The sequence below is a fragment of the Humulus lupulus genome, chromosome 4 (genome assembly GCF_963169125.1).
Source record: "Humulus lupulus chromosome 4, drHumLupu1.1, whole genome shotgun sequence".
Classification (NCBI taxonomy): Eukaryota; Viridiplantae; Streptophyta; class Magnoliopsida; order Rosales; family Cannabaceae; genus Humulus; species Humulus lupulus.
This window is the reverse complement of record NC_084796.1, coordinates 247,682,408-247,708,741: the sequence shown is the minus strand read 5'-3', so window position 1 is coordinate 247,708,741 and position 26,334 is coordinate 247,682,408. Positions and strand designations below refer to the sequence as shown.

The following is a 26,334-nucleotide window of genomic DNA, read 5'->3' as shown; positions in this document are numbered from 1 at the left end:
ATTTTCTATTCTTTGAATGCATGACTTTTTTAGTTTGAATGCATGACTTTTTTAGTACAGTTGGAATTTTCCATTCTATTCTTAATTAGACAGATTGAATACAGTTGGAATTTTTTAGTACAGTTGGAATGTATGATACTTTTAGAATAAAATATTCACTAATTACAACATTATGATAACATATTGATTTGTTTTTTAAATATTAACTGTAAAACTTTTTCTTGAAAGATTGTTTTATTCAAATTGGAGACGGAAGTCATTAATCAATTCATGCATTCGTGTCATCTAGCTGCACAAAGGAAACTTAATAGATAACTTCGTTCATGGAAAAATGTAAAAGATGGCTTATTCCAACGATGTTGTTTGGTAACACTTAAAAAAAAATTATTTAATTAATTAAAAATTTGATAATTAAACATAAAATATGTTTAATAACTCTATTTTTTATTTATTAATTTTTTAAATTTTAATTAAAATTTTAAAAATATCATTTTTTCACTTTCAAATTTTTTTTAAATAGTTTTCAATTTTTCTTTTTATTTTTTTTCTTCTCTTCTTCAAATCAACACATTATATTGTTAAACAAAAAATAAAAATAAAAATTATCAAACATGTTTATTATTTTTTGTTTTTAAAAAAAAACAAAAATAGTTACCAAACATATTTTTAAATTTTAAAAATAAAGAAACAAAAATAAAATAATATTTTTATTTTTGTGTTTAAAAAGTTCAAAAACAAAAATATTACCAACTGGGCCGTACATATTTATTTATTTATTTTGGTGTTTGAATGCCAACATTTTATACTATAGGCCTGACTTTGTTGAAAACTCTTAGCCGCCAAAACCAAGTACTTATAAGCCTCTGCTCTGTGATCTAAGGTAATCAAAGAAAAAACAGAGAGAGAGATGGCAGAAACTAATAATATTGGGGTAGTTGTGAAGGTTAATGGTGGAAATGATTGCAACAGTTACAGCAAAAACTCCAGCTTTCAGGTATCTTCAAGTTGATCAAATCTTGTGTTGTAATAACCAACTTTAATTTTCAAACACTTATATGGCCACTAACAATTTTCTTCAGAGAATACTATCACGGTTCTAACAAAGTACACTACTAAAATAGCCAGTTCTTTGCTTTGTAGAGAAGTGCTATACATTCAGCCAAAGAGCTGATTAACAAAGCAATAGCTGAGAAACTTGACATGAACATCCTTGCATCTTCAAAGACCTTCAGAGTGGCAGATTTGGGCTGTGCTTCTGGACCCAATACATTTATTGCAGTGCAAAATATCATTGAAGCTGTGGAGCTCAAGTGTCAAAGTCATGGAGCAGAAATCTCTCAACTCCCTGAGTTCCAAGTCTTCTTTAATGATCATGCCTTGAATGATTTCAATCAGCTTTTCAAATCCCTTCCTTCTGAAAGGCGGTATTTCGCCGCAGGAGTGCCCGGTTCTTTCCATGGCCGAGCATTTCCAAGTGAGTCTCTTCATTTTGTGCACTCCTCATATGCTGCTGTCCTAGTTCTCTCAAGAGTCCCAGCAGAGGTGATGGACAAAGGATCTGCTGCTTATAACAAAGGCAGAATAAACTATTCCCATTCTTCTGATGAAGTTGTCAAGTGTTTTGAAGCTCAACAAGCTAAAGATATAAAGAGATTTCTCAAAAATAGAGCAGAAGAGGTTGTCCTCGGAGGATTAATGGCTTTCATCTGCCCTGCCCGCCCCAACGGAACCCTTCATTCTGAAACTTTTGTGAATAAGACCACTACACTTCTGGGGTCTTGCCTCATGGACATGGCAAACCAGGTATAAACTGACACGAATCTTAAAGTATCATGATCACCCTTTAAAGAATTTCTGTTTGTTCTAAGTTTTGTATATAACTGATTGTAGTATTTCCACATGAAAAAATGTGAGAATATTGAACTATTTTACAAGATTGGTGCAGTCTTAGTATTTGGATCTGATCAAGCTTCTATTGCTGGCATATAAGGCTCTTGATACATGTTAAAAATCATTATGTTTTATCTTAAAACTAATTGGTTACAAGTAGAGTAATACATATGCTTATTTTAACATACAATTAACAAAATTATTGTTGTACAAGTTATTATTGCCATATCTAGTATCTAAGCTTATTAGTTGTATTTTAACACAAGTTGAAAACTGGTTTTTTCCCTTCATTTATGATTAATATGAATAAGTACCATAATTAGTTTCTTATGATCTACCATTGATTTATTTGTTTTAATATCTTGAAACAGGGTAAGATCAGTCATGAGAAGCTAGACACCTTCAACCTTCCAGTATATTTTACGTCTCCTCAAGAGCTGGAAACAGTGGTGAAACAAAATGGATGTTTTAGCATAGAAATAATGGAGAGCCTAGACCAAGAAAGGCCTCAACCCAAAGTGATGTCCTCCACAATAAGAGGGGGCATTGGAGGATTCTATAAAGAGCATTTCGATCTTCAAGAAGAGACTTTAGACGAGCTCTTTGATTTGTTTCAAAAGAAACTTGAAGAACAGTCGTCCTCAATCTACAACTCAGGAAATTCAATTAATCTATTTGTTTTGCTTAAACGGGTTATATAATATGTTGAGAATTAAAAGCAATGGAATAAGGTGATACCAGAAATAATGCTTGATTTGTAATATCAGCTTCTGTTGGTTTAAGTAGCGTTTACTAATCTGTTTTGTATGCAACACAAGCAGTTATTTACATGATTATCAATATCAATAATAGTGTCTTTGATCTTTCAATCTTTCTCTCTATGTTAAGTCACTCAAATATATATATATATATATATATATATATAAAAGTAGTAGCATTATTTTAATAAATATATAAGTGCTTTTTTATGTAATGTTCATGGTTGAAAGTTAAATTTTAGATAGAAATTTTATATATTCATTTACATTAACGATTATAATAGTGTATATTTTTTATGCAAGGTGAATTGTACATTTTTACACGTGTATAAGTTATGATTCTAAATTTGTTGGAGATTTGTTGTGACTACAATGAACACCGTAGGTAAAATACAAAATTGGGATTCTCATTACACACCATTGTAGTGGTACCCTTCTTTTTTTTTATCCAATTTCTAAAGTGACAGGTTGGTTAGTGTAAAATACATGTAGTAAATAAAATAAAACAAAATAACGATTATAAATAGGAGTATAAATATCTTGCTTATGCTTGATTAGTCTTCATGTTACATCAATTGACTTTCTTGTTTGTGCATGGCCACATCATTGACAAGATACACATATTGCTTTGGTCTCCAATATTGACTGCAAGATATTTTTGTAATGAAATAAAAATAATGCTTTACTAAAAAGAAAATAAAAAAAATACAATAGAGTATTGTATTCTTTGAATACATGAATTTAAATTACAACATTATAATAAGATATTGCTCTATTTTTATTTGTTCGCAGAAGGACTTTTTCTCCAAAGATTGCCCTATATTCAATTTGGGGACGGATTGTAAATATATATATATATATATATATATATCACAGATATGACATAACAAACATAAACAACACATACAGTACAACACACCACATAGCTCTACGGGTACAAACGGTTCTAATACCTATGTCCCAAGCTTCATAAGCACCGAAATCAGAAGCACATCCTCTAACCCGAGCCTCGCTGAAAACCTAGTCACAACACACAAGTAACACTTTCGTTACTAACCAATTTATAATTGTACCCCGGAACCAATCCCGTGCTCTCGGGACCTCCTGTTTCCCCACACGAGGTGGCGAAAGCGTCCCCGAGCCCCCTGAGCCAAAACCCTAAAAACACAAAATCTCACATCCTGAAAGTGGCCTAGCGTCGCGGCACAGCCCTATAGGGGCTGCGGCGCCCAGCATGGCTCCCCTGTCTTGATTCAACCCATCGCCGCGGCACGGAAGAACAGGGTCGCGATACTCATATGCAAACCTAGAAAACTAGGTTTTTCCTACCATTTTTACCTAGCCTAAACTTATCCAAATCAATACCCAAGTACTTCCAAGTTCTAATTCGACCTAAAACTTCAAATAAATAGTATAGCAACTCAAAAACACCAGCAACAAACTCAAACACTCATCCAAACTCAAATCACATACTAGTTTAAAACTCCACAAAACTTAAACCACACAAGAATATTCACTTCAGAAATCAATGAAATTCTTACCTCAAGTAGGAATTCGACCATGAGATGCTTTCAAATCTAGTTCCAAGCTCAAATCCACAAATTCCTAAGCTTAACCTTGCCAAAACTTCATTCCAATGCCCACAAATCAAAACACATGTAACGAACCAACTATTCTAGACATTGGACGATTAATAACTACTATACTAATCATAAGAAAACGTACATATGAAAACATCATAACTTTATTATATAAAGAAAATGTTTGAATACATAAATATTTTACTTAAGATATGAGATCTCATTGTTTTGAAAATAAAACAAAACATAACTTAAATAAATAGGTTACAAAATCAAGTGCGGAAAATAATACATAGAAATCATAATTTAAAGACTTAAAGACTTTATCCTCTAATCGAACGCTCAGTCCATTGATTCCATCCAGCCTCAATACACAACCCCAAGCTGCCAAGAACATTTCCGCCGCCATAGCTATTTTCTTGCACATATAAACATAAAAGAATGAGCCTAATGCCCAGCAAGGAAAAACTAACAATATAATCATATACATAAAATTATATCATAACATATGCTATATCATAAACATATGTCATATACTACTACAATGGCCATTATACTACTTGGGGCTTGTTAACTAATCAAGTCATATGCCCATTCGATTTTTGGGGCTTGCTAGCTAAACAAGTCATATGCCCATAAATTTATTATACCATAAGCACACAAATCAAACAAATCACTCTTTATCAACCTTACAAACCCCAAAAACAATCCAAAATTTCTCAATCTTTATACTTTTGAGAGATAATTCATAAACATTGATTTTTTTCATTATTTATTTCATTTAAATATTATATCTTTAATTTTTTTTATTAATTAAAATAAGAAAATAAAAGAGAAAGAGAAAGATAAATAATAAAAAAAATAATTAATTAGACAGATTGAAAGAAAAAGTAATAAAATAATGATTTTTTTCGTACAGTTGGAATACTTTCTTAATTTTCTATTCTTTGAATACATGACTTTGAATGTATGATACTTTTAGAATAAAATATTCACTGATTACAACATTATGATAACATATTGATTTGTTTTTTAAATATATTAACTGTAAAACGTTTTCTTGAAAGATTGTTCTATTCAAATTGGAGACGGAAGTCATTAATCAATTCATGCATTCGTGTCATCTAGCTTTACAAAGGAAACTTAATAGATAACTTTGTTCATGGAAAAATGTAGAAGATGGCTTATAATACATATTTATTTATTTATTTTTGAGCCGGTAAAATTTTTGATTTTGAAAATTTTTAAACACAAAAATATAAATATTATTATTTTTTATTTTTAAAAAATAAAAATATGTTTGGTAATTATTTTTGTTTTTTGTTATTAAAAACAAAAAATGATAAATGTATTTGATAACTTTTATTTTTATTTCTTGTTTAACAATACAAGATTGATTTAAAGAAAAGAAAAAAAACATGGAAAAAATGAAAACTATTGAAAAAAAAAATTTGAGAGTGAAAAATTTTTATTTTTAAAATTTAAAAAAATAATAAATAAAAATAGAATTATTAAACACATTGTTTAATTTATAAATTTTTAATTAATTAAACAAAAAACTATTACCAAACAAAGCCGTGTTTGAATGCCAACATTTTATTCAATAAGCCTTACTTTGTTGAAAACTCTTAACCGCCAAAACCAAGTACTTATAAGCCTTTGCTCTGTGATCTAAGGTAATCAAAGAAAAAACAGAGAGAGAGATGGCAGAAACTAATAATATTGGGGTAGTTGTGAAGGTTAATGGTGGAAATGATTGCAACAGTTACAGCAAAAACTCCAGCTTTCAGGTTTCTTCAAGTTGATCAAATCTTGTGTTGTAATAACCAACTTTAATTTTCAAACACTTATATGGCCACTAACAATTTTCTTCAGAGAATACTATCACGGTTCTAACAAAGTACACTACTAAAATAGCCAGTTCTTTGCTTTGTAGAGAAGTGCTATACATTCAGCCAAAGAGCTGATTAACAAAGCAATAGCTGAGAAACTTGACATGAACATCCTTGCATCTTCAAAGACCTTCAGAGTGGCAGATTTGGGCTGTGCTTCTGGACCCAATACATTTATTGCAGTGCAAAATATCGTTGAAGCTGTGGAGCTCAAGTGTCAAAGTCATGGAGCAGAAATCTCTCAACTCCCTGAGTTCCAAGTCTTCTTTAATGATCATGCCTTGAATGATTTCAATCAGCTTTTCAAATCCCTTCCTTCTGAAAGGCGGTATTTCGCCGCAGGAGTGCCCGGTTCTTTCCATGGCCGAGCATTTCCAAGTGAGTCTCTTCATTTTGTGCACTCCTCATATGCTGCTGTCCTAGTTCTCTCAAGAGTCCCAGCAGAGGTGATGGACAAAGGATCTGCTGCTTATAACAAAGGCAGAATAAACTATTCCCATTCTTCTGATGAAGTTGTCAAGTGTTTTGAAGCTCAACAAGCTAAAGATATAAAGAGATTTCTCAAAAATAGAGCAGAAGAGGTTGTCCTCGGAGGATTAATGGCTTTCATCTGCCCTGCCCGCCCCAACGGAACCCTTCATTCTGAAACTTTTGTGAATAAGACCACTACACTTCTGGGGTCTTGCCTCATGGACATGGCAAACCAGGTATAAACTGACACGAATCTTAAAGTATCATGATCACCCTTTAAAGAATTTCTGTTTGTTCTAAGTTTTGTATATAACTGATTGTAGTATTTCCACATGAAAAAATGTGAGAATATTGAACTATTTTACAAGATTGGTGCAGTCTTAGTATTTGGATCTGATCAAGCTTCTATTGCTGGCATATAAGGCTCTTGATACATGTTAAAAATCATTATGTTTTATCTTAAAACTAATTGGTTACAAGTAGAGTAATACATATGCTTATTTTAACATACAATTAACAAAATTATTGTTGTACAAGTTATTATTGCCATATCTAGTATCTAAGCTTATTAGTTGTATTTTAACACAAGTTGAAAACTGGTTTTTTCCCTTCATTTATGATTAATATGAATAAGTACCATAATTAGTTTCTTATGATCTACCATTGATTTATTTGTTTTAATATCTTGAAACAGGGTAAGATCAGTCATGAGAAGCTAGACACCTTCAACCTTCCAGTATATTTTACATCTCCTCAAGAGCTGGAAACAGTGGTGAAACAAAATGGATGTTTTAGCATAGAAATAATGGAGAGCCTAGACCAAGAAAGGCCTCAACCCAAAGTGATGTCCTCCACAATAAGAGGGGGCATTGGAGGATTCTATAAAGAGCATTTCGATCTTCAAGAAGAGACTTTAGACGAGCTCTTTGATTTGTTTCAAAAGAAACTTGAAGAACAGTCGTCCTCAATCTACAACTCAGGAAATTCAATTAATCTATTTGTTTTGCTTAAACGGGTTATATAATATGTTGAGAATTAAAAGCAATGGAATAAGGTGATACCAGAAATAATGCTTGATTTGTAATATCAGCTTCTGTTGGTTTAAGTAGCGTTTACTAATCTGTTTTGTATGCAACACAAGCAGTTATTTACATGATTATCAATATCAATAATAGTGTCTTTGATCTTTCAATCTTTCTCTCTATGTTAAGTCACTCAAATATATATATATATATATATATATATAAAAGTAGTAGCATTATTTTAATAAATATATAAGTGCTTTTTTATGTAATGTTCATGGTTGAAAGTTAAATTTTAGATAGAAATTTTATATATTCATTTACATTAACGATTATAATAGTGTATATTTTTTATGCAAGGTGAATTGTACATTTTTACACGTGTATAAGTTATGATTCTAAATTTGTTGGAGATTTGTTGTGACTACAATGAACACCGTAGGTAAAATACAAAATTGGGATTCTCATTACACACCATTGTAGTGGTACCCTTCTTTTTTTTTATCCAATTTCTAAAGTGACAGGTTGGTTAGTGTAAAATACATGTAGTAAATAAAATAAAACAAAATAACGATTATAAATAGGAGTATAAATATCTTGCTTATGCTTGATTAGTCTTCATGTTACATCAATTGACTTTCTTGTTTGTGCATGGCCACATCATTGACAAGATACACATATTGCTTTGGTCTCCAATATTGACTGCAAGATATTTTTGTAATGAAATAAAAATAATGCTTTACTAAAAAGAAAATAAAAAAAATACAATAGAGTATTGTATTCTTTGAATACATGAATTTAAATTACAACATTATAATAAGATATTGCTCTATTTTTATTTGTTCGCAGAAGGACTTTTTCTCCAAAGATTGCCCTATATTCAATTTGGGGACGGATGGTGTGCCATAAATATATATATATATATATATTGTTACACCCGGATTTTGAGCTATGTTAATTATGACCTCGAAAGTTGGATTCGCAAGTCAGTGGACTCATAAGGTTGGAAACATGCTTCAGGATTGTATGTCGAGCTTGCAGGATATAGACGACCTCGAGTATGGTGACCTCGAAGTATTCATGATCTCGGAAGATAGCTCCAAGAACACACTCATCTTCAGGGACGACTTCGGATCAGGGGTCCCGAGCTCGAAGCACGTACGATCTCGAAAGCCATGTGGCCTCGGAAGATGTTTCTAGCTTGATAGATGACGGGAAACCTGGGAGGCTAAAGCCTTAGAGATACGCGATAACCACCTTGAATATCTACAAGTGTTATAAATATGAGATGTAATCCTCATTTATTATTGTAAATCCCCTAGAATTGTGGGATATTATTTGGTCAGTTATACGTCTCCTGGTCTTCAGGGGACGTTTCCTTTTATATCTGATTATAGGCATTTAAAGCCATAAATTTTATTTATACAAAAAGAATAACTACCCAAAATATGTGGGATAGTATTCTTTAGCATTCTCTATAAATAGAGAGGCCATGCACCATTGTAAGGGACCGAAATTCTGATCCTTGAGAGAAAACTCTGGAGAATTCATTCTTGAAGAATTCCTAGAGATAATCTTGAGTTTAATAACAGAGACTCGTGGACTAGGCAGATTTAACTGCTGAACCACGTAAAAATCGTGTGTTTACATTGTTTTATTTCAATTGGCCATTATTAACTATTGTTTATGTGCTCTTCTTTCACTGTTTGACGAAAAACGACGTCAACAGTTTGGTGCTTTCATTGAGAGCCTTAAGCGTTCATCCCTGAAAAAATCATGGCCACAAACAATCAGAACACCCCTGATGAAAACTACCCAAGGCGTCTCGGAAAACAACCAATGGAGAACCCGGATGCTGAGGAGAGAAGTGGGTCCTCTGATTCCCGGGGACCACCGCCTCCACCAAGGGATGAGGATATGTACTACAATCCTGAGCGTTACGTTCCTATTGTAGAACTGGAAAACCGGCAGTTGAAACAGCTGTTGGCAGAGGCCAACAAACGGAATGAGGAGTTGACTAGGATAGCCGCAGAGGCACAGGTGGCTCAGCCCCCGCCTCCGCGCGAAAACCAAGTCCCTCCTCCAAGGGACGTGCATGTTCCTCCCCGGAGGCCCCATGGACGTCCACGAAAGGATGCTGCCACAAGGAGGCCGACTCAACCTTCGGCGCCAGCAGAGCCATCTGCTCCTCCTAGGCTCAAAGGAGTACCCGAGCTTGGGTCCCGCCTAACCCGCCTGTGGAAGTGCCTGCAGGAACTGAGAATAACCGAACCCCTGCAGAGGCTCGGACTCAGGTACCTGGTAGCGCACCGAATGCGACTGACCCATCTCGGGCAAATTCAGGACCCTCTAGGCCGCGACAAGGGTGGCAGCCACCGTCGCCTATACGGTTCCCTCCGTCACCCATAAGATATCCTTCGCCGCCCTGCAGAAACGCTCAACCTGCTCGAGATCAGGATCAAGGGCGTGCAGGGAATGGACAAGGGAACAGGGAGACTTTCCAGGAGCTGAGAGGCGCTCCATCTGAGAAAATTCAAATGTCTCGGTCTCGCACCGCAGAGACGAGGGGACGTGGAAAGAATCTATCTCGAAATAACCGCGCAATGAGTTTTACCAGTGAAGATTCCGGAGATACCAGGTCGATCAGTAAGCATGACCGAGGTCGTAAGAATACTGGAAGTCGCAAGGATCGTCCCGACCTGTGCAATCATCTGAATCAGAGTCGGGGGAATGGAGATCAAACAAATCCGGACCTGAGGGATCGCTTGAATAGGTGTAGAGATCCCTCGCGGAGACGCGAGCCTGGAATTACGATCAATGACGGTCAATTCCAGACAGCACCTCCTACTGACCCAGTCCAAGAAAGAATCGATCAGCTCGAGAGAGCCTTTAGGCTTTTGAAGAATGAACGGGGAAATGGTCGATACGAGGACTCTGATGAGGAGCTCGAGCCGTTTGCTCCCCATATTTCTGACACTCAATTTCCTCAAGGGTTTCGCATTCCTCACGTCCCTACGTTTGAAGGAAAGACCGACCTGTGTAGTCATCTGAGCACGTTAAACACGATCATGAGAGCCAGTAACGTGGGTTACGAGCTCAGGTGCATGTTGTTTCCAACATCATTGGCAGGTCCTGCCGAAAGTTGGTTCGAAAAGTACAAGAGACACTCGATAACCTCATGGGAACAGTTGTCCAAAGACTTTAAGAAGCAGTTCAGAGCAATGGTAGGGGTCAGACCAGAAGCATCCACCTTAACTAACGTCCGGCAGCAACTGGGTGAAACATTGAAGAGTTACTTGACAAGATTTAATCTGGAAGTAGCCCGAGCACGGGATGTGGATGACAGTGGACACCTCATGGCTATCTGAGCTGGCGTATTACCGGGAAGTTCCCTTTGGGAAGATATGCAAGGGAAACCGGTAAGGTCGATAACCGAGTTTAACAGACGAGCGCAGAGGTTTGTTAATGTAGAGGAAGCGAGGTCGACGCTCAAAGCGACCTCCCAGTCCGAAACTACAACGATAAACATCAACTCTGCCTCAACCTCGGCGGACCCAGCGGCATCAAAGCCTGCCACGGAGAACCCATCCAAGAGGAAAAAGAACAAAGGAAGTAATCCCGAAGCTGAGGGAGGAAAGAAAAAGAAAGGAGAGAGATATTTCTCCGTGTATAAAGTGCACACCGAGCTCAACGAGTCTCGGGAAAACATATACCTGGCTAATGAAAACCAGGTCCCCTTCAGGCGTCCGGACCCAATGAGAAATCAAAAATCCAAGAGGGATTCCAGTAAGTATTGCTGGTTCCACAGAGACACCGGGCACACAACTGATGAATGTCGACAACTAAAGGACGAGATCGAAGGGTTGATCTCGAGAGGTTACTTCCGGCAGTATGTCAAAAACCAGAATACTGGTCAGACGGCCGCAAGCCAGAGAGTAGCCGCGCCTCCGACGACACAAAATAATAACTCTCGATCTCGGGAAGAGGACAGCCCCCCCCCCCCCCCCCGATAGATGGAGAGGACGTAATAACCATCTCGGGAGGGCCTCATCTCGCAGGAGGAGGCAGGAATGCCCAAAAGAGATATGTTAACGAGCTTAAGACAGGGGACGGGTCTCCTTATGAACCCGAACCTAGGGCACCTAAAAGCCAGAGGATCGAATCACAACCCATAACCTTCACTGAGGAGGATGCCTCCCATGTTCAGTTCCCACATCATGATCCGCTGGTTATTACTCTTCAGCTCGCCAACAAAAGAGTCCACCGAGTTCTGATAGATAATGGGAACTCAGTCAACATCCTTTACAAAGCAACCCTCGAGAAAATGGGACTCTCCCTTCGCGACCTGAAGGCATGTGCAACTACTTTGTACGGCTTTTCAGGAGAAGGAACTGCCTGCATGGGATCCATTGAGCTCCCCGTGACCCTGGGAGACTATCCAGTCTCGGTGACCAAGATAATGGAGTTCGTGGTGGTAGACTTTCCATCTGCCTACAATGTGCTGCTCGGGAGACCCGCCCTGGTCGGGCTGGGGGCAGTTTCATCAGTAAGGCATCTGGCCCTTAAGTTCCCGACTCCTAGCGGAGTCGGAACATTAAAAGGGGACCAGCTGGCAGGGAGAGAGTGCTATAGCATCTCTTTGAGAAAGAAGCAAACGAGCGCTCAGGCACTCGTTATCATACAAAATAAAGATGGAACGGTCTTAGAAATCGACGAGGAGATTGATCCGAGGATTGAGGAGAAAGTTGACCTCGAACCTCTAGAGGAGCTCGAAGAAATTCAGCTCGAGGAAGCTGAACCCTTGAGAAAGGTGAAGGTCGGAAAACACCTCCCAGATGAGACAAAATAGCAATTAATTTGCTTTCTGAAGAAAAACCAGGATGTCTTCGCATGGTCGCATTCCGACATGGTGGGGATAAGCCCGAATGTAGCAAGCCATGCTCTAAACATAGACAAAAGTTTTCCCCCAAAGCAGCAAAAGCAAAGGCAGCTGGACGAAAACAGGAAGAAAGCGCTAAAGGAGGAGGTTGACAGGTTAAAGGCAAACCATTTCATTAGGGACGCCTTTTACCCTGACTGGGTAGCCAATCCGGTGTTGGTCCCAAAGCCCAATGGGACGTGGAGAACCTGTATTGACTACTCAGATCTCAACAAAGCTTGCCCAAAAGATTGTTTTCCGTTACCAAGGATTGACCAGCTCGTGGATGCCACACCGGGGCATGGCCTGATGTCGTTCATGGATGCCTATTCTGGATATAATCAGATTCCCATGCACGCCCCAGACCAAGAACGTACGAGCTTCATCACGGATAAAGGGCTATATTGTTATAATGTCATGCCATTCGGGCTCAAGAATGTTGGAGCCACATACCAGTGGCTCGTAAACATGATCTTTTTGGAACAAATTGGGAACAACATGGAGGTTTATGTTGATGACATGCTTGTCAAGTCTCAACTTAACAAGAACCATGTTGATGACCTCGAAGAGTGCTTCGGCGTGCTCAAGAAGTATAACATGAAGCTAAATCCTCAAAAGTGCACTTTTGGGGTATCGTCAAGAAAGTTTCTGGGCTTTATTGTAAACTCTCGAGGAATCAAGGCTAACCCCGACAAGATCAAGGCCCTAATTGATATGCCCTCACCTCGAAGGCATAAGGATGTCCAAAGTCTGACTGGCAGGATGGCGGCCCTAAGCAGATTCATCTCGAAATCTACAGATCGTGGTCTTCCATTTTTCAACTTATTGAGAGGAGGTAAGAAGTTTGAATGGACGGAGGAATGCGAGCTGGCCTTTCAGGAGCCCAAAAAGCACCTTGCGGAACCACCCATCCTGTCAAAACCTGAAACGGGGGAAATACTGTACCTATACCTTTCAACTACCGAACACGCAATAAGCGCAGTGCTCGTCCGAGAAGAAGAGAGGGTGCAGAGACCCGTTTACTACATCAGTAAAAGATTACTGGGGGAAGAGTCAAGATATCCATTGATGGAAAAACTCGCGCTCAGTCTAATTCATTCATTCCGGAAGCTCCGCCCCTACTTTCAGGCACATCCCATCCATGTGCTGACTGATCAACCACTTAGACAAGTACTATCTAAACCAGAAGCTTCAGGTCGACTTCTTAAATGGGCTGTTGAGCTCGGACAGTTCGAGATCACCTACCACCCGAGAACGACCATTAAATCACAGGCATTGGCGGACTTTATAGTGGAATGTACGGGTATAGCCGACGACGAGGTAATAACCATGGCCCACGAGCTGTGGAAACTCTACGTCGACGGCTCGTCAAATGAAAATGGAGCAGGGGCAAGGGTCATTTTGGTTACCCCCGCAGGAAGCAAATTTCATTCCGCCCTAAGATTTGACTTTAAAGCATCGAATAACGAGGCCGAATACGAGGCTTTACTCGCAGGACTTCGTATAGCTAATGAGCTCAAAGCTAAAGCTATACATTGCTACAGTGACTCCCAGCTCGTGGTTAATCAAATCTTGGGAGAATATCAGGCTCGCGGCATGAGAATGGAAGCTTATTTGGAAAAGGAAAAATCCGCGTTAGAGTGTTTCGAATTCTATACAATCGAACAAGTTCCCCGCGAGCAGAGCTCGAATGCAAACGCCTTAGCTCGACTCGCCACGTCCGTCGAAAACGAAGAGCTGAATGTTGTGCCCGTAGAACATGTATCAGCACCTAGCATTAACAAGCCAGAAGAGAAAGATGTGTGTATGATCGAAACAGAGCCGACCTGGATGACCCCCATAGTTGATTATCTCGAAAACGGAGTTCTTCCAAAAGATCGGAGCCAAGCTCGAAAGTTGATGTATCAACTTCCCCGTTACACAATTATGGATGGAAGGCTATACCGAAGGGGATACTCCATGCCGTTACTCAGGTGTGTAACCCCTCCCGAAGCTAAGAAAATCATTAAAGAAATTCATGAAGGATTCTGCGGAGATCACACCGGGGGGCATAGCCTATCCAAGAAGATAATACGCCAGGGATATTTCTGGCCAACCATTAAAACGGATTCTTTCGATTATGTGAAGAAATGCGACAAATGCCAGAGATTCGCCAAGATACCCCGAGCCCCACCATCTGAGCTAACCATGTTGACATCCCCATGGCCTTTTGCAGTATGGGGCATCGACCTCATAGGCTCTCTCCCGACTGGCAAAGGCGGAGTAAAATATGTTGTAGTCGCCGTGGATTACTTCACAAAATGGACGGAGGTTGAACCATTGGCGACCATAACTTCGAAAAAGATCCTTGATTTCATGGTAAAACACATCGTATGCCGATACGGAGTACCGAGGAAGATCGTATCCGATAACGGAACCCAGTTCGATTGCGATTTGTTCACCAACTTTTGTGAAAAGAACGGCATAATAAAGAGTTTTTCATCAGTGGCTCACCCTCAAGCGAATGGTCAGGTCGAAGCCGTTAACAAAACTCTCAAGAGTTCACTAAAGAAAAAGTTGGAGGAAGCAAAGGCATGATGGCCCGAGGAATTGCCTCAAGTCCTTTGGGGGTATAGGACCACAGCTCGGACATCAACATGACATACCCCGTTCTCTCTAGCATACGGCTGCGAGGCAATGTTGCCTATCGAGGTCGAAATCCCAACGATCCGAACTCAAATTTACGATCAGAATTCAAATCACACTCAGCTCGAAGAAACCCTAGACTTGATCGAAGAAAAAAGAGAAGAGGCTCAGCTGAGAAATGCCGATTACCAGCAACGCACTATCAGATATTTCAACAAGAGGGTTCGAGATCGAAAGTTCGGAATGGGAGATCTGGTGTTGAGGCGCGTATTCTTAGCAACCCGAGATCCAGCAGCTGGAGTGCTCGGGCCGAACTGGGAAGGACCATACCAGATAGAGTCAGTAATCCGACCTAGCGTATACAAACTTGCAAGATTGGACGGGAGCCTAGTACCGCAAGCATGGAATGGCGAACACCTTAGACCTTACTATCAGTAGTATAGGAAGTGTGCTGCCTGTAACCATGATTTTCTATATGTATTAGCTTGTCTGTTTTTGAATTCCATCAAATAAAAGATCTATTTTGTTCAATATGTAATCTCTTTTTGTTTTTATTTTTATTTTTGCAATCTCTCTTAATTTAATAACCTATGGTCACACTCATAGGATATTAAGGGGGCATCATTGGTATATATACCATTAGCTTAAAAAAATAAAAAAATATATACAAAGTATTTGGATATAACCAAGTACGCGAGTTTAGATAGTTCGGACATAACCGAATTATCAAAAACATAAAGTATTTGGATATAACCAAGTACGCGAGTTTAGATAGTTCGGACATAACCGAATTATCAAAAACATAAAGTATTTGGATATAACCAAGTACGCGAGTTTAGATAGTTCGGACATAACCGAATTATCAAAAACATAAAGTATTTGGATATAACCAAGTATGCGAGTTTAGATAGTTCGGACATAACCGAATTATCAAAAACATAAAGTATTTGGATATAACCAAGTACGCGAGTTTAGATAGTTCGGACATAACCGAATTATCAAAAACATAAAGTATTTGGATGTAACCAAGTACGCGAGCCTAGATAGTTCGAACATAACCGAATTATCAAAAAGTATTTGGATATAACCAAGTACGCGAGCTTAGATAGTTCGGACATAACCGAATTATCAAAAACATCAAGTATTTGGGTGTAACTAAATACGCGAGCTTAGATAGTTCGGACATAACCGAACCATCAAAAACCTAAAACATTTGGAGTTGACCAGATGTGCAAACTTAACAGGTTTGGAACAAACCGGCCAAAAAATTGATCGATGATAAGTAGGAACCTAAACCTACTTCGAGATAAGTCGAGATCGAGGCTGGAATATCTTAAAGAAAAATAGTTTCGAACTCTTAACCTCGGAGCAAAAACTGAGGATGAGGAAAAGTGACTAAACAAAAAAGATATAACCAAATCATATATGTTACATACCATATAAGTACTTCTGGGTTCATGGTTAAAGTAATATCCGACCTTGATAAATAACGAGGTCGGAAGCGGATAATTCGAACAAACCATGCATGAATGCATCGAGTTTCAAGCCTAAAATCCAAACTATGTTTGTATGAATAAATAAACATAACTAATTCATCAACAAAAAATGTGCAAAATATTTCGAGCCAAGAAATGTAAAGCATGTAAAAGAATAGTTAAAGAAATTGTATCAGCCCCGTGGGCATGAATTAAAATAATTACAAAATAGGGGGACGCAGCCCCAATAAATGATCTCCCCAAGGTCAGATTCAAGGAAGAGGAGTCTCCTTGGCCTTCTCAGCCTCAGCAGCACCAGAGTTATCAGGATGAATAGCATGACTATCCTCCTGGGGCCCCTCCGAAGTGGCCTCCTGAGCAGCTTTTTCCTTCTCGAACTGGGCAGCTTCTTCCTCCTCGAGCTGAGCATTCCACCTCTCAAGAAGAGTCGCCTCGTGAGGGCCTAAGAAGCTGGTGTCCAGATCTTCATTGTAGGCCCACATCCGGTACATGGCCGAGTCGACCGCCCTCTCTTTCTTCTCTTTGTACTCGGCAAGGAGACGAGCTTTTGCATCCTCCATGATGTCGAAGGTGGCGGCCTTGTCCTCTTCAAGCTTCTTATTGGTCTCCCGAAGCTGGGTGATCTCTTTTTTATGCTCCTCGAGCTCGACCTTCATAGTCTCACGCTCCTTAACTCCCGCCTCGAGTTTCGCATTCGCTGCCTTCAGATCATCGCTCACCTTGAGGTGAAGATCTTTCGCCTCTTGAGCATGAGTCTTGCTCGAATGGATCTGATGGTTTAACTGGTAATTGAGCTGAGCAGTGAAGGCAAGAGCCTGGAAAGGAAATAAACCACCATTAGCTCCAGGTCAGTATGATTACAAGTAGAAAATGAAGGAGTATAGAAGAATACTTACCGCGGCGGTGTGCTCGATACTTTTCTCATAAAGGGCAGTGCAGTCTCGGGTATCATTTAAGCACTGCCACTGGGGAGCTTCGAGGCTGCCATAGCTCTGGCCGATCCGGGACATGACATCCGAGACCAGCGTGGATCCATGGGATCCAGCAGCATTGTCCACCGCATATGCGTCCATATGGGTGGAGATTGATAGCTTCTGAACTCGGGAAGCAGAAGGCCTTTTTGAAAGCGGAGCAGAGGATGATTGACCCACCACAGGAGGTTGGGGCTCAACCATGATGGGGGTACCAACCAGCGTAGTCGGTGCCACCGCAGAGGCGACGGCCTGCGAGGATGGCGCCGTCGTGGAAGTGCCAGCCTGAGTAGTCGACGCAGCAACAGAGCTCGGAACCGGCGGAGCAAGGGGGGGTGTTTTCTTGGACCTCTTAGAGCCTTTGCCCGGCTGGCCGGTCTTCAGCGACCCCGCCCTAGGGCGTTTGCTCCTCTTGGCTCCAGCAGTGTCGATGAGGGTGTCAAGGTCGGAGTCCATCTCGCCTGAACAAGTCACAACACGGTGAGTAAAGTGAAGCACACAAGTTGTTTCAGTATCACAGATATAGAGTGATGATATAAGAAACCTAACTGGAACTCTCCCCCGAGCTCGAGCTTGGGGACCATGAAATTCCCCCGTCTTCAGAGGAGGCGGGGGGAGTGCCTTCCCTATAGGTAGGTGATAACCTCGAGAGGTCCGTATAATCATTGGTCCCATACTGCACAGCTATCCCATTCCACACCTCGTCCGTGGTGTACATGGTGTCGTATTTCCCGAGCCCACTATCAAACCTATGGACACAGTCATCTACCCAACTCCATATGTAGAAGTGGTATCTATCCTGTGGGCACGAGACTAACCTATTGGGCCTGTGTTTTAGTAAAGTGGGGGACCACATTCTCGAAGTAGGGAGGACTTTACCTTCATCTGAATCCGAGCTCGAAGCCTCATCATTGGCCTCATTCCCAGATCGCGGACTCCTCAGGTGAACTGGGAGTGATGGCCTCGTTTCTCTCCTCGGAGGAAGGGCGCCTGTGGGCAGTGGCACCTCCTCTCAGTGTTCATATTTTTTATTGGACCAGTCAGAGGTTGACTGGCCCTCTCCCAACAGCCCACAAGCTCGGAGCTTGCCCTCATGTAATAGGTACGAGAGAGACCTCCTGCCATAAGGGAGTTAGAGCAAGGCCTCTCTGTGCCCCTTCATTGCTTCATCAGGGGTGGGACGCTGAAAGTTAGCTGAAAGGCGAAACACATTTCAACTGAATATGGATTTAAGAACTAAAGTCTCGAGCACAGAAATAAAGGTAACGAGAATACTTACGAATCCGCCTGAACGAATAATGTCGAGACGGGGACAGACCATCTGTCCAGAAGAAGGCTCTTTTGAAATCAAGCGGGTGGTTGGGAAGATCCTCAAAAATCTTCGTCTCCTTGGGGTAGCTCGAGAGGTAGTAAAAGCCATCCCCTCCCCGAGCTCGAGAGGGGTTACTTTTTAAACAAAAGAGATATAAAATCTCTTGAGGTGAAGGTCCTTTCCACCCCAGCTCGTGGTACAAGGACCTCAGGGCAGACAGCACCCTGTACGAATTGGTGTTGAGTTGGAATGGAGCCAACCCAACGAAATCAGTAAAGTCTTTGAAAAAAGACTTCAAGGGCAGCAGTGCTCCTGCCCTCATGTGCTCCTGGCTCCATGCTGCGTATTTCACTGTGGCGTCACGGCCGCCAGGGGCGAAGCAGCTCCGTTCTTGACCAGTCGGAGCTCGACACTTCAAGGTGCCCGACAAACCAAGGCCATGGAAAGCCAGGATTTCAGTTATTTGACTGGTTGTGGTAACCGAGCTCCAGTAGAGCTCGGCCTCGAACATCTCTCTCCTCGGCTGTGAGGAGGAAGGTTCCCCCATTAGTGAAAATTTGAGCTCTCCGAGGGGGTATGCGACAGTAACCTTTAAAGTAGGATCGAGAGGAATCGGCCTAGGGCCTGAATTAGATTCCGGATAGATGACCTCCCGAAGAACTCTCCTCTTCCCCTCTATGACTTCGTCTATTTGACGGCGGTAATGAGCTCGAATGTCCTCTTGCTCGCGCGCAAGCTCGTATTCTCTTATCCGACGTTGATTCCGGGCGAACAACGATTCTGGGCTCGGAGATTTTGGCTCATAAGGGATTGCCAGCGATGACCCCCACAGTCTTTCCAGATTCTGTGACATCTAATGAGAAAGAAAAAATGGTGAGGGCCATGCATACAAGAATCATGAGCTCGATGGAATGAGCTCGGAGATTTAGGAACAAGACAAGCTAAATATTAAGACCCTTATTGAGGAGTCAGGGGCGTGTGTTCCACGGAAAAGAAAAGGAGCGTGGATAATTTTTTGAAAATCCTGAAATTCAAGGGAAAGAAGAGTGGCGGTTAACCAGGAAAGGCGTCTTTGGGTTTCGTGCATTTATCAAGGCCCATGTTTTTATCCGAAAACTTAGTGTACAAGAAACGTTGCCTAAAAATTTCAAAACCCAGAAAAATTGGAACCTCACTCAAATATGAAAACTGGGTATAAGCCAGTGATGTAAATCCAGTACGGGAGTCTAAAAAGCATCTGAGCCTATCGGATCAAAACCTCCTATCACATTATGCTAAGGATGTAAACTAGTATATACACATACACAGCAAGAACAGTTTGAATAAAAACTGACAAAATGGGAAGCAGAGATTGCTTACTTACACAATAATGGCGACTGCAGAGAGATTGTTGATTGAAGAAGAGGTTGCAAATAGGAACTCACTGACTCGAACAGACCAGGATTTCTTTGTTTCTTTGGCTGATAAAACATGCACAGAATGGAAAGTTTTTATGAGGAGGTCTCTGGTTTCTTTTTTCTTCTTTTCTTGCTCTTGGTAAACGAAGGTAAAAATGAAGACGAAGAGTAGGGTCTTGTATATATAGGTGGGAAAAAGGGATTAATCTGGAACGTTGAACAAAATCCTTGCAAAATCCAATGGTCAGGGATCAATGACAAGATAGCGCCGAAAAGGTGTCAGACGGACGATCGTGGGCGTGTTTCCAGGGTACTCAAGTACTAAAAATGAGCAATGCCCAATTGACGCGTGTCCATTTTCAAAAGTGTGACGGTACAGTTCTCAAGAAAAAGTAGTTCAAAAGTTTCCTTCTCTTAGGATTCGAACAAATACTTTTGAGGGGGCAAGATGTTACACCCGGATTTCGAGCTATGTTAATTATGACCTCGAAAGTTGGATTCGCAAGTCAGTGGACTCATAAGGTTGGAAACATGCTCCAGGATTGTATGTCGAGCTTGCAGGATATAGACGACCTCGAGTATGGTGACCTCGAAGTATTCATGATCTCGGAAGATAGCTCCGGGAACACACTCATCTTCAGGGACGACTTCGGATCAGGGGTCCCGAGCTCGACGCACGTACGATCTCGAAAGCCATGTGGCCTCGGGAAATGTTTCTAGCTTGATAGATGACGGGAAACCTGGGAGGCTAAAGCCTAAGAGATACGCGATAACCACCTTGAATATCTACAAGTGTTATAAATATGAGATGTAATCCTCATTTATTATTGTAAATCCCCTAGAATTGTGGGATATTATTTGGTCAGTTATACGTCTCCTGGTCTTCAGGGGACGTTTCCTTTTATATCTGATTATAGGCATTTAAAGCCATAAATTTTATTTATACAAAAAGAGTAACTACCCAAAATATGTGGGATAGTATTCTTTAGCCTTCTCTATAAATAGAGAGGCCATGCACCATTGTAAGGGACCGAAATTCTGATCCTTGAGAGAAAACTCTGGAGAATTCATTCTTGAAGAATTCCTAGAGATAATCTTGAGTTTAATAACAGAGACTCGTGGACTAGGCAGATTTAACTGCTGAACCACGTAAAAATCGTGTGTTTACATTGTTTTATTTCAATTGGCCATTATTAACTATTGTTTATGTGCTCTTCTTTCACTGTTTGACGAAAAACGGCGTCAACGTATATATATATATATATCTTCTATATAATAAGTGTGTAGATAACAGAAATTTTTTGTTTTAACAGTTTTTTATTTTTTTTAATATTAACTTTAGCAGAATATTCTTATATTTAACAAAATATTCTTATATTTTATCAGTAGTTTGTAAACACTCAAATTTAAACAAAATAAAATAATTAATTAAAAACAAATTAAAATGTGATATTTTTCAGACATTATACAATGATAATTATTTAAAAATAATAAATAATTAAACAAATTAAAATATGATATTTTCATATATTTTATAATGATAATTATTTTAAAATAATAAATAATTAAACAAATGAAAATATGATATTTTTGAGATATTTTACAATGATAATTATTTAAAAATAACAAAATCATATGTTTTATAACTTAAATAAAATTTTATTAAACTTAAACTCACTTATTAGAATAATATCATATTAAACATATAATATAATTTGCTCTGAATTAGCAACAAACTTAAATTTAAAATTCACGTATAATATTTAATATTACATTAAACATATAATATATAATATCATGTTGTCACTCCAAAATTAAAAAACTAGAACAAACATAAACTTAAACAAAAATAAATAAATTATTTAATTAAAATAAGATATTTATTTCAAAATTTATATGACGTTAATATAAATTTAATAAAAATAATTAATAAATTCTATAAATAAAATTAAACAAACGTGCGTATTGCACGTTGCTTGTATCTAGTTCTATATAATAAGTGTGTAGATAACTAAAAAATTTTGTTTTAACGGTTTTTGATTTTTTTTTAATGTTAACTTTAACAGAATATTTTTAGATTTAACAGAATATTATTATTCTTAACGATAGTTTGTAAATACTTAAACTTAAATAAAATAAAATAAATAATTAGAAAAATTAAAATAAGATGTATTTGAGATATTTACAATGATAATTATTTAAAAATAATAAATAATTAAATAAATTAAAATATGACATTTTTCAGATATTTTACAATAATAATTATTTTAAAATAATAAATAATTAAATAAATTAAAATAATATATTGTTAGGATATTTTACAATGATAATTATTTTTAAATAATAAAATCATACATTTTATAACTTAAATAAAATTTAATTAAACTTAAACTCACTTAATATCATATTAAACATATAATATAATCTGTTGTCAATTAGCAATAAATTACTTTTTTAAAAAACTAGCAAAAAACTTAAATTTAAAATTCACGTATAATATTTAATATTATATTAAACATATAATATATAATATCTTGTTGTCACTCCTAAATTAAAAAACTAGAACAAAAATAAATAAATTATTTAATTAAAATAAGATATTTATTTAAAATTTATATGACATTAATATAAATTTAATAAAACTAATCAATAAATTCTATAAATAAAACTAAGTAAACTTGCCTTGCAAGTTAATTGTATCTAGTATATATATATAAATATATATATATATATAAAATATATGACATAACAAACATAAACAACACATACAGTACAACACACCACATAGCTCTATGGATACAAACGGTTCTCTTACCTATGTCCCAAGCTTCATAAGCACCGAAATCAAGAGCACAGTCCTCTAACCTGAGCCTCGCTGAAAACGTAGTCACAACACACAAGTAACACTTTCGTTGCTAACCAATTTATAATTATACTCTTGAACCAATCTCGTGCTCTCATGACCTCCCATTTCCCCACACAAGGTGGCGAAAGTGTCCCCCGAGCCCCCTGAGCCAAAACCCTAAAAACACAAAATCCCAAAATCCTAAAAGTGGCCTAGCGCAGCGACACAGCCCTATAGGGGTTGCGGCCTCCAGCAAGGCTCCCCTATCCTGATTCAACCTAGCGCCATGGCACGGAAGAACAGGGTCACGACGCTCATATGCGAACATAGAAAACTAGGTTTTTCCTACCATTTTTCCCGAGCCTAAACTTATCCAAATAAATACCCAAGTACTCCCTGTTATCCAAAAAACAGGCACAGGTGACGTGGCTAACACCTGGCAGAGTTCTGTTAGAGTATCGACCAGTAAGATATTACAGGCACGACGGTTAAGTTTTTCTTACGACCAGCATGATCGTACATTCCGCATATTTCAAGATGATCTTGTACAGATCATAGTCAATCCCGAGATTGTCTCCAATGATTCATGATTATCCAATTAATTAGGAGAGAATATCTGTAACAAATTAATGTAGTCTTTCTTGAGCCTATAAATAGAGAAAGATAGCTCAAGGAAGGGACTTTTTGGCTTTTGATCAATTGAGATTATACACTCACAGGAGAATTAGAGCTATTGTATTACGATTATATTACCTATTTCTCTCAGGTTTGTGAAACTCAGAGAAACCTAGTTCTTTGATCACTCATTTGAGATCCAATATCAATAATAGCTCAAGTGGACGTAGGTTATTACCAGTTTATGGGGCCGAACCACTATAAATTCTTGTGTTCTTTACTGTTTTAGTCATTATACTCATTCCAACACACCGATCCACATCAAGCATTTTGACTCCGTGTCAGTTGACCAAAACTAGGGTCAACATTCTGGTGCTTTCATTGAGAGCTTGATACGATTTTGTTGAAGCATAAATGGCAAAAACAACAAAGAAGACTGGGTAGGCAGCTGGCGCTGCACCATCTCAACCGCCTTCTCCTCCAAACATGGCTGAAAATGAGCCACATTTGGAATTCGATGAGGAAGAATTGGATTCCGAGACGCTGAGAAATACCCTGGGGGTATTGCAGAATGAACTGGCCAATCTGAGGGCCAACCAAGAAAGTGTTGCTGAGGTTATGGCGCGGTAGCAACAAGAAATTGAGCAACAACGCCAGGAATTGAGTGAAAGGCAGGCGGAGATGGATCGCCGTCAGAGGGAGGCCATGGCAGCCCTACAGTTGGCTAGGAATCAGGCTGCACCTGCCTCACAGCCTGATCAACCTTCAAATAGGCCACCCCAAAGGGGTCCCAATCCTAGCCCGCCGATCCAGCCCTTGAGCCCCCAAAGGCCCAAGCAGCCACCAATGCCTCAGGAGGATGTCAATTTTCAAGTCATGCACACATTTATCCACTTCAAGCTCATCGTCCAGAATGCCAAGCAGTTGCTCATATGTCACACCCTTCTCCACGGGCAGAGCTTGATTTTCAGCATCTCTGAAAATCCAATCCCTATTTTTGAGTTCCCAAACACCATTGAATGCAACAAATACGGAAACAGTCGAATCTGCAAAAAAAACAAAAACAAAAACAAAACAAAAAAGGTCAAAAAGTTAAACTACAACATAAAACAGAAAATATCTGTAATGCCCCAAATTTCCTAATAAGGTTTAGGACCTTGATTAGGAGGCCGGGAGGGCCATAATTGATTTATTATAGTAATTAATGATTATATGCATGGTTACGTGAATTATATTATTATATGATGGTAAATGCATGCATATGGGAGTATTTTTTAGTTATGAGGGCATTTTGGTAATTTGGCCTGTTAAGGGCATATGTATAAATTGGGTGCATATTGTAAATTGTGAATGAGATTTTATTATTATGGAGATATATTCGAGCTATTCGACATGAGACGGTCATATATAATGGATTAGCGGTTTTGTCATAACGGGGTCAATTTCGGGGTAATAGAAATGTTTATTTGGTGATGGGTTGGGAGTATTTGAGATCAGGATGGAATTCTGGAAGTTTTGACTATAATGTCTCCGGGGGTGTTTTCGGGACCCCGAGCACTAGGTTTTATTTGAGGTTACTTAAGCTTGAAGTAGCTTGTCAGATAAGAACGTACGTTAGGAAACCTCTCGTTCTCTCTCTCGACGGTCCGTTTTACCGTTTGAGCGTTTTCGAAGATATCTTGAGTTCTAGGAGTCGGAATCAAGCGAGGGTTGAGGCATAGCGATCCTAGGAAAGAATAGAAGCTTCTTAGCCGAAGGATTTGACGGAAAACAACCCAATCAAAGGTAATTGAAGTTTAAGTTCTGAGTCATTTCGAGTTTCTAAGCTTTGAATTGATTTTGTGAATCGTTGAGTTTTCGGTTTGTTTGAACCTTGGGTTTTGAGGTATTGGGAAGCTTGGGAACTTTGTTTTGATTATTGGGGAATGTTTAGGTGTGTTTTTGGGGACTTTTAAGTGTTGAAAACACGTTGGAGAATGGTTCTGGGTTGGGCACCACGGCCTTGTTCTTGGGCGCCGCGGCCCTAGCTCGAGTTAACAGGTGGCCTTTCTGTTTCGCTGGGCACCGCGGCCCTTGTGTGGGGCGCCACAGCGCTTGCCTCTGGAAATTCTGGGGGCCGCGGCCCAAGGTGCTAGGGCCGCAGCCCTTGCCCTGTTTCCCCCGTTTGCTCGTTTTGACCCCGGGAACTTAGCTATGGGCCTCGGGAGTGTCCCTACTACTTGGATTAGTTTGGATTGATCTCTTGGAGGCTAGATATTGGTTTGAAAACCTTTGGTTATCATGTTATTGATGGTGTTCCATATTTGGTTATGATTAGGTGACCGCTAAGGGCTTAAAGGTTGACCGTTCTCAAGGGTCGTTCTTATATTGGTTCTAGCTCGGATTTGAGGTAAGAAAACTGCACCCTGTGTGTATGAGACATGCATGGCTATTATGATGCATGTTGGTTGATTATTGAGTATGACATGCATGGTTATTCTTGATGCATGTCGGTTGATTATTATGTATGACATGCATGGCTATTCTTGATGCATGTTGGTTG

General features: G+C 39.2%; 2 protein-coding genes across 2 annotated transcripts; both read left to right on the top strand.

The window, feature by feature from the left end:
• Positions 1-833: 833 nt before the first annotated feature.
• On the top strand, positions 834-2,759 carry LOC133831604 (loganic acid O-methyltransferase-like). The gene is made up of 3 exons (XM_062261973.1): positions 834-994; positions 1,141-1,803; positions 2,262-2,759. Exons 1-3 carry the CDS (start codon positions 908-910, stop codon positions 2,589-2,591), a joined length of 1,080 nt encoding a protein of 359 aa, XP_062117957.1. The 5' UTR covers positions 834-907; the 3' UTR covers positions 2,592-2,759.
• A 3,114-nt stretch (positions 2,760-5,873) lies between these two features.
• LOC133831603 (loganic acid O-methyltransferase-like) lies at positions 5,874-7,783 on the top strand. The gene is made up of 3 exons (XM_062261972.1): positions 5,874-6,018; positions 6,165-6,827; positions 7,286-7,783. Exons 1-3 carry the CDS (start codon positions 5,932-5,934, stop codon positions 7,613-7,615), a joined length of 1,080 nt encoding a protein of 359 aa, XP_062117956.1. The 5' UTR covers positions 5,874-5,931; the 3' UTR covers positions 7,616-7,783.
• The last annotated feature ends 18,551 nt before the right edge of the window (positions 7,784-26,334 follow it).